Source organism: Loxodonta africana, chromosome 14 (assembly GCF_030014295.1).
Source record: "Loxodonta africana isolate mLoxAfr1 chromosome 14, mLoxAfr1.hap2, whole genome shotgun sequence".
NCBI classification, from domain to species: domain Eukaryota; kingdom Metazoa; phylum Chordata; class Mammalia; order Proboscidea; family Elephantidae; genus Loxodonta; species Loxodonta africana.
Window position 1 is genome coordinate 12,200,898 of NC_087355.1, and position 15,780 is coordinate 12,216,677.

Consider the following 15,780-nt stretch of genomic DNA (forward strand, 5'->3'; position numbering starts at 1 on the left):
TTAAGGTTATGTGTAAACTTGGCTGGGCTATGATTCTCAGTTTGGCAGTTATGTAATGGTGTAATTTGACAGTTGTGTAATGATGTAATCATCCTCCATTTTGTGATCTGATTTGGTCATCCTCCATTTTTGCATGACACCAATTTTCACATAATGACCTGGTCTTTGGAACCTACCCCTGTCAATAAGGAGGACTGGGTTTACTTCCTACCTAGGTAAATTCCTATGGATGTCTTTGTATCATTAGAAATGTCTTTCCCTCTATCTTTATGTACAGACTTCTGTCTTGGGTGCATATTCAGGTACGTAGTTTACATCTTGTAACAATTCAAAATTCAATAATACAAATATTGTTTGTCCTTATCAAACTAATACATTAAAAAAAATTTTTTTTTTAGAAGAGAGAAATCCCACAATATAGCTGAAAATATAAAATAAAAGCCATGATGCTCATGTTAAACATAACATGTAAATTGCAGAATACAAAAGAAACTGCCATTCCCAAAACATTACCAGTTATAGATTATATGCTGTTCTTGTTAGGTGCCATTGAGTCAGTTGTGACTCATAGCCACTCTATGTACAACGGAAAGAAACACTGCCAGTCCTGAACCATCCTCACAGTCATTGCTATGTTTGAGCCCATTTTTGCAGTCACTATGTCAATCCATTTTGCTGAGGGTCTTCTCCTTTTTCACTGTCTCTACCAAACATGATGTCCATCTCCAGAGACTGGTCCCTCCTGATAACATGCCCAAAGTACGTGAGATGAAGTCTCGCCATTCTCACTTCCAAGGAGCATTCTGACTGTACCTCTTCCAAGACAGATTTGTTCCGTCTTCTGTCAGTCCACGGTATAGTCAATATTCTTCACCAACATTATAACTCAAAGGCATCAACTCTTTTCTGCAGATTTGCCCAGTGCAATGTGTCATTTGATTTCTTGACTGCTGCTTCTGTGGGTGTTGACTGTGAATCCAAGTAAAATGAAATCCTTGACAACTTCAATATTATCTTTGTTTATCATGATGTTGTTCATTGGTCCAGTTGTGAGGATTTTTGTTGTCTTTATATTGAGGTGTAATCCATACTTTTTATAGAATATATATACAAATAAAATAAATTTCTCACAAGTTGATAATTTGGTAAAATGGTCACTTGACAAATTGCTAAATCTGATGAAGTGTTAACTTGCAAATTATTCTGTAGTCACTATCCCATGATTTTGTCTTTTTTTAAAATAAAGCCCTATCATGAAATGCTTTTGAATCCCAGTTCTAGAGTCAGATTGTCAGGTTTCAAATCCCAACTCTGACACTAAATATGTGACCAAATGATTACCTCTCTAACATGGTTTTAGTATGATGATTGAATGATGTACTCTATGTAACGTGCTTAGCATGGTGCCAAGAACACAAAAGGCACCAAAATAATGTTAATTAATGGTATTTTCAAGAATTTAGGAGGTGATTGTTAGAGTCTACTCAGCCTGGTAATTTTATCTTTGAAAGTTCAAAATTGGCATCAATATTACAATTTTGATGAGATCCTACATATACTCAATCACTAAGTTTGTGCTATGATTTCCAAATAGATATTTTTATTACGCATTTCCTGTGTCTTTGAATTGATTGACTTTCCTGAAAGAGTACATGTGGGTTTAGGTTTGTAGTCCTAATAATTAGGAATCCCAGGAATTACTTTAGTTCATTCCTTACTTTATGCTTGCTTTATTTTATGCTCTTTCCTTAACTTTTGCCACAACCTTTTTACTTATGACTTAGCAGCTTGCACTGTACTCCCAATTCCAACATATTTGTAGTTACATTTATTTAGACTGGGAAATATCAGACCCCAGAAATGATCTTATTAGCATTCATTGTGACTTGGTCATCAGTTTGTAAAAATATGTGTTAAGGACACAAATTAGCTATTGCCAGTGTTCACGGGAAAATCTTGTGGTTTAGAAAATTGTGTTTCCATGTGTATGGCACATTTTTTTAATTGTACTCTATAAGTTCACTCATTCTAGAAGACTTTAATAGCAGAAGATAGCAGCAACACAATATCTTCAAATACCAAGAACTTCAATATATATTTTAACTTATATTAACTTTTTAACATATTTTCCAACTTCTCTAAAATTGCAGAGGTTTAGAAGCCTTAACTAATAAACTAATTAGCTCGTTAACTACCTGGCGTATACAGATAACACAACCTTGCTTGCCGAAAGTGAAGAGGACTTGAAGCATTCCTGATGAAGATCAAAGACCACAGCTGTCAATATAGATTGCATCTCAACTTAAAAAAAAAAAAAAATCCTCACAGCTGAGCCAATAAGCAATATCATGATTAAACAGAGAAAAGATTGAAGTTGTCAAGGATTTCATTTTACTTGGACTCACAGTCAACACCCATGGGAACAGCAGTCAAGAAATCAAAAGATGCCCTGCATTGGGCAAATCAGCTGCAAAAGACCTCTTTCAAGTGTGAAAAAGCAAAGATGTCACCTTGAAGACTAAGGCATGCCTGACTCAGGCCATGGTGTTTTCAATTGCCTCATATGCATACAAAAGTTGTTTGATGAATAAGGAAGACCAAAGAAGAATTGATGCCTTCAAATTGTGGTGTTGGCTGAGAATGTTGAATATACCAAGGACTGCCAAAAGAACAAACAAGTCTGTCTTGGAGGAAGTACAACCAGAATTCTCCTTAGAAGCAAGGATGGTGAGACTGCCTCTCACATACTCTGGACATGTTTTCAGGAGGGGTCAGTCCCTGGAAAAGGACATCATGCTTGGTAGAGGGTCAATGAAAAAGAGGAAGACACTCAAGGAGATGGACTGGCACAGTGGCTGCAACAATGGGCTCAAGCATAATAACAATTGTGAGGATGGCATAGGACCAGGCAGTGTTTCGTTCTGTTGTACATAAGGTCACCACCTGTTGGAACCAACTCAATGGCACTTAACAACAACAACAACTAATTATTATTGTTATTGTATCATTCCTTTAAAAAAGAGATTTGTGATGTGACAACAAATGTAACTAATTATAAGATTACACAAGTACATGAGATTACTTTGAAAGCCTTTAAAAAATTATAAATAACAAAAGATATAAAATTTATATTTAATTTATGAATAGTTAATATAAAAAAAATTTTTTTTTTATATCTTCTGATAAGGCTTGTTACAGGAATTTGCCTATTTTATCACAATGCCTTCAAGTCAATTCTGACTCATAGTGACCCTCTAGGACAGAGTAGAATGGCCCCATACTGTTTCCAAGGAGCAGCTGGTGTATTCAAAATGCCCACCTTTTTGTTAGCAGCCATAGCTCTTAACCATTGCGCCACCAAGAATCCTCCAGCTATTTTTTTTAATATAGTGTGTAAAATTCATAATTCTGTTATTTCCTGGGGGGTGCAAATGGTTTGCTCTTGGTTACTAACTTAAAGGTTGGCAGTTTGAACACACTCATTGACACCACAGAAGAAAGGCGAAAGAAAAACCTATGGAGCAGTTCTACCCTGTAATACACGGGTTCACCATGGGTCAGAGTCAACTCGATGGCAGCAGTTTATTATTTGATATAGGACAAGTTATGGAAATGATTTTTAAAAGCATGTAACAATTATAGTCACTGATAGAAATCAGTAATTTAATTAGTATGCCTATTTAAGAATTAATGATTTTATAATGTTATGGTAAAGTAAAGTGAATGGGCAAACTACTGTGTTTGACGCATTAATTGTGCTCCCCAAGTACCATCCTCAGTCACCCAAGCCCTTTTCTTCTTCAGTTCTCTGGGCCTCAGATTCTTCATCCAATAAGGAAGTAACTGGATGAGGTGAGCCCAAAGACCGTCTCTTCATGAGCTCCAATCTGGTGCTACCTTATGCTCACAGGCAGAAGTCCGGTGGCACAGTGGTTAAGCACTTGATTGTTAACCAAAAGTTGGCGGTGGAACCTACCAACTGCTCTGCAGGAGAAAGATCTGACAGTCTGCTTCTGTAAAGATTTACGGCCTTGGAAACACTATAGGGCAGTTCTGTTCGGTCCTATAGGGTCACTATGAGTAGGAGTCACTCAATGGCAACGTTTTTGTTTTTTTTTTCTTTAATGCTCTTGAACAAAGAGGCCTGGTGACAAAGTGGTTAAAGCGCTCGGTATGGCAGTTCGAACCCACTAGCCATTCCACAGGAGAAAGATGTGGCAGCCTGCTTCCATAAAGATTACAGCCTTGGAAACCCTATGAGGCAGTTCTACTCTGTCTCTAGGGTCTCTATGAGTTGGAATTGACTCAAACGCAGTGGGTTTCCTCTTTTTTCCTTGGAAATGCTCTTGAGGAAGGCATTTCCTAATACATAACACATTAATAAAACCAATTAATCAGTAAGGCAGATACACTTAGAGTTCTTTGGATTCAATTGGAAAGTATCTTCCCATTATGAAAACCTTAATCCTAATTATTAATTTCTGCACTTTTTAAAAACATTTTATATTATATTTTTATTATACGATTTTATTAGAGGCACACACTCTACTCTTAATAAAATGGGCCAATAAATCAAAGTTTGTTCATTTTACTTCACATATCCATTTTCAAACATTCAGGGATATGGAAGTACAGGCTTTTGACTAACATTCTTAAAAGTTTAGTAGTTTAATATTATAATTTAGGTAGGTAGATAGATAGATGATAGACATGTAGATAAATAGGTAGGCCACAGAAAATTTTTGTAATGGCATTCCTTGAAAAATATAATCCTCAGAAAACAGAAATCAAGTCAGCACTTGGATTTAACTTGTGTCTGCAAGCCAGCAAAACACTTTAAAAATAAATCCGGCTTTAATGGCATCTACTGAAAGCAGTAGAAACTATTGGATTTTTAATTTCTAGAGATCTTAAGGCACCTTATATGGAGCACTCTTTTTGAGAGCTCCCTAACTGTTTCTTCCCTGAAGACTTATACTTATTGGCATGTTACTATTGATTTATTTAGAATACATATCTTTCATTTGCACATTTTTCTTCTCTTTTTTTCCCCCTCTTTCTATCTAGTATACAGTATGGACTGCCCTCTGGGTCATCTGGAATGTGTTCATTATCTGCTTTTATCTGGAAGTAGGTGGACTCTCTAAGGTGAGTTTATCATGCTTTTAAAGTAACTTAAAAGAGCATACTTATAACTATTATGACTGCACACTATTATATATGTAAGCATAGTGATCTAAGTAATATTACAAATGGAATTACTAATCTAAAAAGATTTGGGGTACCATTCAGCAAAGACTGACCTTGCGAAAATGTTAATATCATGGAACTTCAAAGCAGTGGCTTAATGTTTAGTTTGTTATCCTGAAGTGGAGCTTGGCTTCCAACATACTTTTATGTTCATCTTTAAAAGGCATAGTGTCAAAGTGACCACAGCCCCAAATGTGAGGTGAAAAACAGTTTTGAATGTTCTCGTACTTTAAGTAGGAGAAGGAATTGACTAAAATGTTAATGTAACAAACATGAATGGCAAATTTCTATTTTTATATGAGTATTAATTCCGGAAAAAAAAAGTTGACAAAGAATGAAATCCTTGTACATGTAAGTGGAACGTATGTTTACTCACACATAAGTGCATTTGTGTGGCAATTCCTATTCTGAATTCCTGATCAGACTGAAGAGATGTCTGAATGCAGCATGAGACTAGAACAAATGTCAGCAGAGCACGTGATTTCATTATGCCTCCTGTAGAAACATCTTTTGATTGCCACCCGAATGTAAGTGCAGCTTCGGTTTTGGTTCTAAATGTATTGCTTAAGCATTTTTCTTGTAAACCTGCACAATTTCACCGTAGGGAAGAAACATAACGGTATAATTACAAAACAACGGTGAAAGCTGTTATTATTGTTTTTAGATTACTCATTACTAACTATATTTGTTCTAACTTAATCGATTGTTTTACGGAAAGTCTCAAATTTTCTGAGTAATGTGATGATCTTCCACAAGCATTTGTGGCTTTGATCTTAGAAAATAACCTTGACTAGCACGGGCGATTTTAGGATTGTTAGGTTCTGTCTTGATTCAGTCAAGAAGCAAAAATCCCTGCAGGATTTTCTCCAAAACCTCCAGAGGTGGTTTCTTTTTGTTCTTCACTGTAATAACTTTATAATTAGAATTTGTCATCCTTTTCTCATGTTGGCAAATGCGTTCAGAACCAAAAATGACATTTCCCATGCTAAGTTCCATACATACACATTAACATTTACTTTTAATGTTTGTGCTATTAATTGCATTTCACCGCTCATTTCTAAGAAAAAAAGTGCCTAAATGAGTAACCAGCTGTCTTTTGTAACACGCAAATTATAAAATAGCTTTGAAAACCCAAATCCTATGAATAAAATAACTGTGAGGGTTTGGGTTTTAAGTTAAGCAGAGCATTTTTCAACCCATTTTGTATCATATGGCTTCAATGGTCATTTTAAACCATGTTTTTATTTCACTGGGAGGAAATTACCTTTTATTTTCTTCCATATAAGCTGATTTGGAATAAATTGCCAATTAGACCAAAAGAAATGTGCCCTGTGGATTTGGCAGCATGGTGTGTTGGAAAAAGACAGAATTTCAAAGCATAAGTCTTTAGTTCAAGTCTTACTTTAATATTTACCAATTACGGGCCCTGAATAAACCATTTCACCATGGTAAGTCTCCATGAAATGATAATAAAAATACGAGAAACAAGCAAACAAAAAAAAAACCTTGCCATCCAATCAGTTTTGACTCATGGTGACCCCATATGTAACAGAGTAGAACTGTTCCATAGGATTTTCTCGGCTGTAACCTTTGCAGAAGCAGATTGGTAGGTCTTTCTTCTGCTGCACCACTGGGTGGGTTTGAACTGCCAACCCAGGTTACAAATGAAGTGCATTCCTTACTGTATCTTTTACTTGAATTTGTAGGTAAGTTGGAACAGGTGCACACACAGTTCTTATTTAACCTCGCATGTACTTTAGTGCAAGAAAAGGCTCTAAGCCTTTTCAGTGATTTAAAAGCTGCACGTGCAACAAGCGAGCACGATTTCGATGAAGAATTTGTTGTGAGTAGGAAGTTGTTCAGTTGTTTCAAAGTGTGGGCAAATTTACAGAACAGTAAAGAGCAAGTATGAGTTGTCCATAAGCTGGACATTTGTAACCCAGGGACTGCCTGGTTTTCAAATATCAGCAGTTTGAAAGGTTTCAGTGGGGCTTCAGAATAAGACAGACTAGGAGAAAAGACCTGGTGATATACTTCCAAAAAAAAAAAATTGACCAGTGATTAATTTTCTGATAATAATTATTCTGATAATAATTGTCTGATATGGTGCTGGAAGATGAGCCCCTCAGATTGAAAGGCACTCCAGATATAACTGAGGAAGAGCTACCTACTCAAAGTAGAGTCAACCTGAATGATGTGGATGGAGTAAAGCTTTCTGGACCTTCATTTGCTGATGAGAAGAAACAGCTACAAACATCCACTAGTAATTGGAACCTGGAATGTACAAATTATGAATCTAGGAAAATTGGAAGTCATGAAAAATGAAATGGAATGTTTGAAGATCAATATTCTAGGTATCGGTGAGCAGAAATGCACTGATACTGGCCATTTTGAATCAGGCAACCATGTGATCTACTATGCCAGGAACAACGAATTGAAGAGGAATGGCATCACATTCATCGTTAAAAAGAACATTTCAAGATGTATCCTCAAGTACAATGCTGTTAGTGATAGGATAATATCCATATGCCTACAAGGAAAATCAGTTAAGGCTACTATTATTCAAATTACTCACCAACCACTAATGCTAAAGATGAAGAAATTGAAGACTTTTACCAACTTTTACCTCCTGAAATTGATCAAACATGCAATCAAGAGGCATTGATAATTACTGGTGCTTGAAAGATGATGTTTGGAAACAAAGAAAAAGGATCGGGAGTTGGAAAATATGCCCTTGGTGATAGAAATGATGCTGGAGATCACATGATAGAATTTTGCAAGACCAAGGACTTAGTCATTAGAAATACCTTTTGCCAACAACATAGTCCATGACTATACACATGGACCTCAAAAGATGGCATCCACGGGACTCCAATCAATTACATCACTAGAAAGAGGTGATGGAGAAGTTCAATATCATCAGCCAGAACAGGGGCCAATTACAGAACAGACCACCAATTGCTCATATGCAAGATCAAGTTGAAGCTGAAGAAAATTAAAACAAGTCCATGAGACCAAAGTAAGACCTCGAATATATCCCACCTGATTTACAGACCATCTCAAAAATCGATTTGGCACACTGAATACACTAAAGACCAAAGACCAGTAGAGTTGTGGTATGACATGAAGGACAAAAGACAGGAAAGAAAGAAAAGACCAAAGCGGATGTCAGAGGAGACTCTGAAACTTGCTCTTGAATGTAGAATAGCTAAAGAAAATGGAAGAAGTGATGAAGTAAAAGGGGCTGAACAGAATATTTCAAAGGGCAGCTTAAGAAGATGAAGTAAAGTATTATAATGAAATGTGCAAAGACCTGAAGTTAGAAAACCAAAAAAGAAGAACATACTTGGCTTTTCTCAACCTGAAAAAATCGAAGAAAAAAATTAAACCTCGAGCTGCAGCACTGAAGGATTCTGGAGGCAAAAAACTGAATGACACAGGAAACATCAAAGGATGATGGAAGGAATGTGCAGAGTTACTCTACCAAAAAAAATTCAGTCAACCTTCAGTCATTTCAGGAGGTAGCATATGATCAAGATCCCATGGTACTGAAGGAAGAAGTCCAAGCTACACTGAAGGCATTGGCAAAAGACAAGACTCTGGGAATTGACAGAATACCAATTGAGATTCTTCAAAAAACAGATGCAACTCCAAAGGTGTCACCAAGCCGTGGCCTTTTCAATTGCCTCATATGCATGCCAAAGCTGGACAATGAAAATGGAAGACTGAAGAATTGATGCATTTTAATTACGTAGTTGGAGAAGAATATTGACTATACCATGGACTGCCAGAAAAATGAATAAATCTGTACAGCTAGAATGCTCCTTAGAATCGAGAATGGCAATACTTTGTCTTGCTTACTTTGGACATGTTATCAGGAGGGACCCACCCCTGGAGAAGAACATCATGCTTGTTAGGGAGTCAGCAAGAAAAAGGAAGCCCTCAAAGAGATAAATCAACACAGTGGCTGCAACAGTTGGCTCAAACATACTTATTATTGTGAGGTTGGAACAAGACTGAAAAACATTTTGTTCTGTTATACTATACTTGGTTTGTTCTATTCTATTGTAGCAGGGTGGCTATGATTTGGAAATGATTCTGCAAATTAGAGCTGAGCAAGAACCCTTGAGGAACCCAAACACTTCTGCCACCCTCCTATGTTGAATTCTTTTTTAAGAAATTCCTTTCTGTATCTTTTGGTAAGTTCTCCATCCTCTGCTATTTCCTGAAAACATTTCTTTGAATTACCCCCTTGGATAAATTAATAGAAGCCGCTCTTTCTATGCTTTGTTTTTTTCCCCCAAAATATAATGTTTTAAATTTTTTAATTAACTTTATTTTTAGGATTATAGAAAAACTGTGCAAGAAGTACAGTTTCCATATATCCCTTCTCTTGCACACAGTTGCCCCTATCGTTAACATTTGGCAATAATGTGGTACATTTGTTACAATTGATAAATCAGTATTGATATATTATTATTAACTAAAGGCCATAGATTACATTAGGGTTCACTCTTTGTGTTCTTTGTGTTGTATAGCCCTGTGGGTTTTGACAAATGCATTATATCCTATATCCATAGTTACAATATCTTACAAAATAGTTTCACTGCCCTAAAAATGCCCTCAGCTTCACCTATTCATTCCTCTCCTCTCTCACCTGAATCTCTGGCAAACACTTATCTTCTAACGACTCTATACTTTTGCCTTTTCCAGAATGTCGCGTAGTTGTCATGCAATATGCAGCTCTTTCATTCTGACTTTCTCTCAACAATATGCATTTAAGTTTTCTCCATCTCTTTTCATGGCTTGATAGCTCATTTCTTTTTATCAATGAATAATACTCCATTGTATGGATGTACCATAGTTTATTTATCCATTCACATATTGAAGGGAGCCCTTGTGGCACAGTGGTTAAGCACTCGGCTGCTAACCTAAAGGTCAGGGGTTTGAACCCACCAGCCACTCCATGGAAGAAAGATGTGGCAGTCAGCTTCCGTGAACATTTACAGCCTTAGAAACCCCATGGAGCAGCTCTACTCTGTCTTACAGAGTTGCTATGAGTTGGAATGGGTTAATTATGGATAAGCCACCTATTGAAGGATGTCGTGTTTGCTTCCAGTTTTTTATGCTTATGAATAAATCTGCTATAAACATTCATGTGTGGGTTTTCGTATGGACATAAATCTTTAACTCATATGGATAAATAGCCTACGAACACAATTGCTAGATCATATGGCAAGACTGTTTAGCTTTGTAAGAAACTGCCGAACTGTCTTCCAAAGTGGCTGTACCATTTTACATTTCTGCCAGCAATGAATGAGATTTCCTGTTGTGCCACATCCTTGTCAGCATTTGGTATTATCAGCGCTCTGGATTTTAGCCATTCTAATAGGCCTGTCTGGAAACCCTGGTGGCATAGTGGTTAAGAGCTATGGCTACTAATCAAAAGGTCAGCAGTTCAAATCCACCAAGTGCTCCTTGGAAACCCTATGGGGCAGTCGCACTCTGTCCTCTAGGGTCGCCATGAGTAGGAATCAAATTGATGGCAACAGTTTTGGGTTTTTTTTCAGGCAACAGGTATGTACTAATATTTTATTGTTTTAGTTTGCAATCCCTTAATGATATACGATGTTGAGCACCTTCTTATATGCTTATTTCCTATCTGTATGTCCTCTTCAGTGAGGTTTCTATTCAGATCTTTGCCCATTTTTTAATTAAGTAGTTTGTTTTTTTATTGTTGAATTTTGAAAGCTCTTTGTGTGTTATCAGATATGAGCTTTGCAAATATTTTCTCCTAATATGTAGCTTGTCTTTTTTTCTTAACATTTTTTACTGTAGTAAATATATATATATATATATTTGTCATTTCAACATTTTTTTACATGTACGATTTAGAGACTTTAATTAAGTTCACTATGTTGTGCAGCCATCGCCAGTAAATATTTCCAGTTTTTTCTGTCACCCTTTTAACATGAAGCTGGGAAACCCTGGTAGCAATAGCGGTTAAGAGCTATAGCTGCTAACCAAAAGCTTGGCAGTTTGAATCCACCAGGCGCTCCTTGGAAATTTTATGGGGCACTTCTACTCTGTCCTGTAGGGTTGCTATGAGTCAAAAACGACTCAATGGCAATGGGTTTGGGGTCTTTTTTTTTTTTTTTTTTTGGTTTTGAAATGAAGCTCAGTACTTCATCCCTCGTGTCCCTGGTAATCACTAATAAACTTTGGTCACTATACATTTGCCTATTGTAAGTGTCTAAAATAGATTCTGGAACAGGAAAATGTGGCTTGCCCTTAGGTCTATGATGCATTTTGATTTAATTGTTGTGAAAAATATAAGGTCTTTATCTGCATGTAGATGTCCTATTGATCCAGCATCATTTGTTGAAAAGGCTATCCTTTCTCCATTTAATTGTCTTTGCTCTTGAGTCAAAAACCAGTTGACTATATTTCTGGGCTCTCTCTATATATATCTCTTCCACTAATATATTTGTTTATGTTTTCAACAATACCATATTGTTTTGATCACTGGAGCTTTATAGAAAGTCTTAAAGTTAGGCAGTGTCAGTTTTCTGACTTTGTTCTTCAGTATTTATGTTGGCTATTCTGGATCTTTCCCTTTCCATGTCAACTTTATAATCAGTTTGTCAATATCCACAAAATATCTTGCTGAGATTTAGACTGGGATTGTATTGAATTTATAGATCAGCTCGGAAAGAACTGACATCTTAACAGTCTTAAGTCTCCTGTCCATGAACATGGAATATCTCTCTATTTAAATCTTCTTTGCATTTTTTCCTCAGAGGTCTGTAGTTTTCCTCATATAGATCTTGTACATATTTTGTTAGACTTATAATCTAAGCATTTTTTTATTGGTGCTAATGTAAATGGTGTTGTATCTTTAATTTCGAATTCCAGTTTTTCACCGTTGGTATATAGGAAAGCAATTGACTTCGTGTATTAACCTCGTATCCTGCCACCTTGCTATAATTACTTATTAGTTTCATTTTTTGTTGATTCTTTGGGACTTTCTATACGGACAATCATATCATCTGTGAATAAAGACAGTTTTATTTCTTCCTCTCCAGTATGTATGCCTCTTATTTCCTTTTCTTGTCTATGGCATTATCTAGGATTTTCAGTATAATGTTGAATAGAAGTGGTGAGAGGAGACATGCATATCTTTTTTGTGACTTTTGGGGAAAAGCACCTAGTTTCTAACCACTAAGTATGATCTTATTTGCAGGTGTGTTGCAGATGTTCTTTACCAAGTTAAGGAAGCTCCTTTCTATTCCTAGTTTGCTGAGCATTTTTATCGGGAATATACATTGGATTTCTCAAATGCTTTTTCTACATCTGTTGATATAATATGATTTTTCTTCTTTAACCTGTTAATGAGATGGATTATGTTAATTGTTTTTTGAATGTCGAATCAGACTTGCATACCTGGAATAAGTTGTACTTCGTTGCGGTGTATAATTCTTTTTATGCATTGTTTGGTTTGCTAAGATTTTGTTAAGGATTTTGGTGTCCTCTAAAAATATGTGTTGTAAATTTCAAACCCCTATACCTGTGGATATAATCTCATTTAGGAATAGGACATTCTTTGTTATGTTAATGAGACTATATCTCTGTAGGAAGTGTTTTAAGCCAATCACCTTCAAATCTAAAAAGAACAGATTAGCCACAGAGAAAGAAGCACAAAGCGGGGAAAGATAAATGCCACATGAAGATTGCCAAGGAACTTAGAAATGGAAGCTGAAAAGAGACAAGGACCTTTCCCCAGAGCCTACAGAGAGAACACCTTCTCCTAGAGCCAGCACCCTGAAATTGGACTTCTAGCCTTCTAAACTGTGAAAAAATAAAATTCTCTTTGTTAAAGCTTCCCACTTGTGATATTTCTGTTATGGCAGCACTTAGAAACCTAGTACCTATGTTCATAAGAGATATGAGTCTGTAATTTTCCTTTCTGCTAATGCTTTCCCTCATTTTGGTACTAGGGTAATGCTGGCCTTACCGAATGACTTAGGAAGTGTTCTCTCTATTTCTGTTTCCTAAAATGGAGTGTAGAGAGTTGGTATCTTTTGTTCCTTAAATGTTTAGTAAAATTCACCAATGAACTCATGTGGGCCTGGTGCTTTCTGTTAAGAAGGTATTAATTATTGCTTCAATTGTTTAACAGATATAGGTCTATTCAGATGATCTGTTTCTCCTTGTGTGAGTTTTCACAGATTGTGTTTTTCAGGGAATTGGTTTATTTCATCTATGTTATCAAACCTGTGGACATAGAGTTCTGTACAGTATTTATTATCCTTTCAGTGTTCGTGGGATCAGTAATGGTGGCCTCTCTGTGATTTCTTATATTAGTAATTTGTGCATTCTCTTATTTATTTTGGTAAACACTTCATTTTTTAAAATTATATTTTAGTTAAAACTTTACAGCACAAATTAGTTTTGCATTCAAAAATTTACATGCAAATTGTTTTGTGGCACTGGTTGCAATCCTCACAATGTGTCAGCACTCTCCTTCTTTCCCTTTCCACGCTGGGCTCTCTGTATTCATTTGTTCAGTTTTCCTGTCCCTTCCCACATTCTCATCTTTGACTTTGGGCAGGTGTTGCCCATTTGGTCTTTTATACTTGATTGAGCTAAGAAGCACGTTCCTCACGTGTTGTCTTAGTTATCTAGTGCTGCTATAACAGAAATACCACAAGTGGATGGCGTCAACAAACAGAAGTTTCTTTCACAGTCTAGTAGGCTAAAAGCACAAATTTAAGGCATCAGCTCCAGGGGAAGACTTTCTCTGTAGGCTCTGGAGGAAGGTTCTTGTCATCAATCTTTCCCTGGACTAGGAGCTTCTCAGCACAGGGACCCCCAGTCCAAAGGATACATGCTGTTGCCTCTATTTTCTTGGTTGTATGAGGTCCCAGAAAGGGGCTGTAGTGCTGCCACTGTCCACTTTTGAGTGGTACCTGCATATCCCACAGAATCATCTGTAAACCAAGCACAAGTTTTCTTCAGTCTATTGGTCATAAGGAACTCCCCATAAGGCCATAGGTACAGACTGGGAGATGGAAAGTAAAGTGACAGGAGTGGAGACCACTTCCTCATGCAAATTGCTTGTGCCTTCAGGTCTTGGTCAGGTCTGATCTCATATATCCCACCTCCATTTAATGATAGAGTGCTGCTGTGCACGTCCAACTTTATGGCTTTGTGGGTCAGACAACGCCCAGTTAATGACGGGCACCACAGGCTGCATGGTGACTTAGTGTCCCATGGTTAAGCATTCAGCCTCTGCTAAGGCCCAGTAACAAGACAAAAAGCTGTTTCTTAAAAGGAAGGTAGATATCTGCAGAGCATGGCAGTGCTTTGCTCCAAAATCCTAAGGGTCTGCCCTGTGATTCATCAGTAGGGTCTCCCAAAGACTCCAAATAGCATCTCTTTCTGCCACTGATGCTTAGATCACCATTGGATCAGCTGAATCATATGGTCCAAGTGGCAGAGTGGCTTGCACAGTGGACTGAACCTGTAGCAGAGCCTTCTCTTGTTCTAGGCCCCACTCAAAACTAACGGCTTAGAGTCACATGATAAATAGGCCAGAGTAGCACACCCAAATGAGGAGTATGTTGCCTTCAAAATCCAAAGACGTCCACTTGGCATTGTGCCTCCTTTTTAGTTGTGGGAGGGGCCAGATGCAATAACTTATCATTCACTTTAGAAAGAATATCTTGATATGCCCCACACCACTGAACCCCTTGAAATTTCACTAAGATGGAAGGCAACTGAATATTTGTGGGATTAGTTTCCCACCCTCTAACGCACAAATGTACCAGTAAGTCCAGAGTCATTGACACTTCTTCCTTACTGGGTCCAATCAGCATAATGTCATCAACGTAATGGACCAGTGTGACATCCTGTGGAAGGGAAAGATGATCAAGTTTTCTGTAGGCTAAATTATGACATAGGGCTGGAGAGTTGACGTAGCTCTGAGGTAGGCAACTGAAGGTATATTGCTGGCCTTGCCAGCTGAAGGCCAACTGCTTCTGGTGTTCCTCTGAAACAGGTGTGGGGAAAAAGACATTACAAGATCAGTAGCTACATACCAGGTACCAGGAGATGTATTAATTTGTTCAAGCAATGAAGCCACATCTGGAATAGCAGTTGCAATTGGAGTCACCACCTGGTTAAGTTTTTGAAAATCCACTGCCAATCTCCAAGGTCCATCTGTTTTTTGCACAGGCCAAATAGTGAGTTGAATGGGGATATGGTGGGAATCACCACCCTTGCATCCTTCAAGTCCTTGATGGTGGCAGTTTTCTCTACAATCCCTCTAGGAATGCAGTATTGCTTTGGGTTTACTATTTTCCTAGGTAGGGGCAGTTATAATGGCACCCACTTGGCTTTTTCTACCATAATAATCCTTACTCCATTTGTCAGGGATCCAATATGGGGGTTCTTCCAGTTGCTAAGTATATATATTCCAATTAGGCATTCTGGAACTAGGGAAAACACCATAGGATGGGTTCAGGGACC

The 15,780-nt window shown here is 37.3% G+C and overlaps 1 protein-coding gene across 1 annotated transcript in view; it reads left to right on the forward strand.

Annotated features, from left to right (window-relative positions):
- Nucleotides 1-15,780, forward strand: part of NKAIN3 (sodium/potassium transporting ATPase interacting 3) — a 403,169-nt gene that overhangs the window by 26,240 nt on the left and 361,149 nt on the right. Inside the window, exon 4 of the mRNA XM_064268301.1 lies at nt 5,068-5,148. Within this exon, the coding sequence (XP_064124371.1) occupies nt 5,068-5,148 (81 nt within the window). The remainder of the gene's footprint in view (nt 1-5,067; nt 5,149-15,780) is intronic.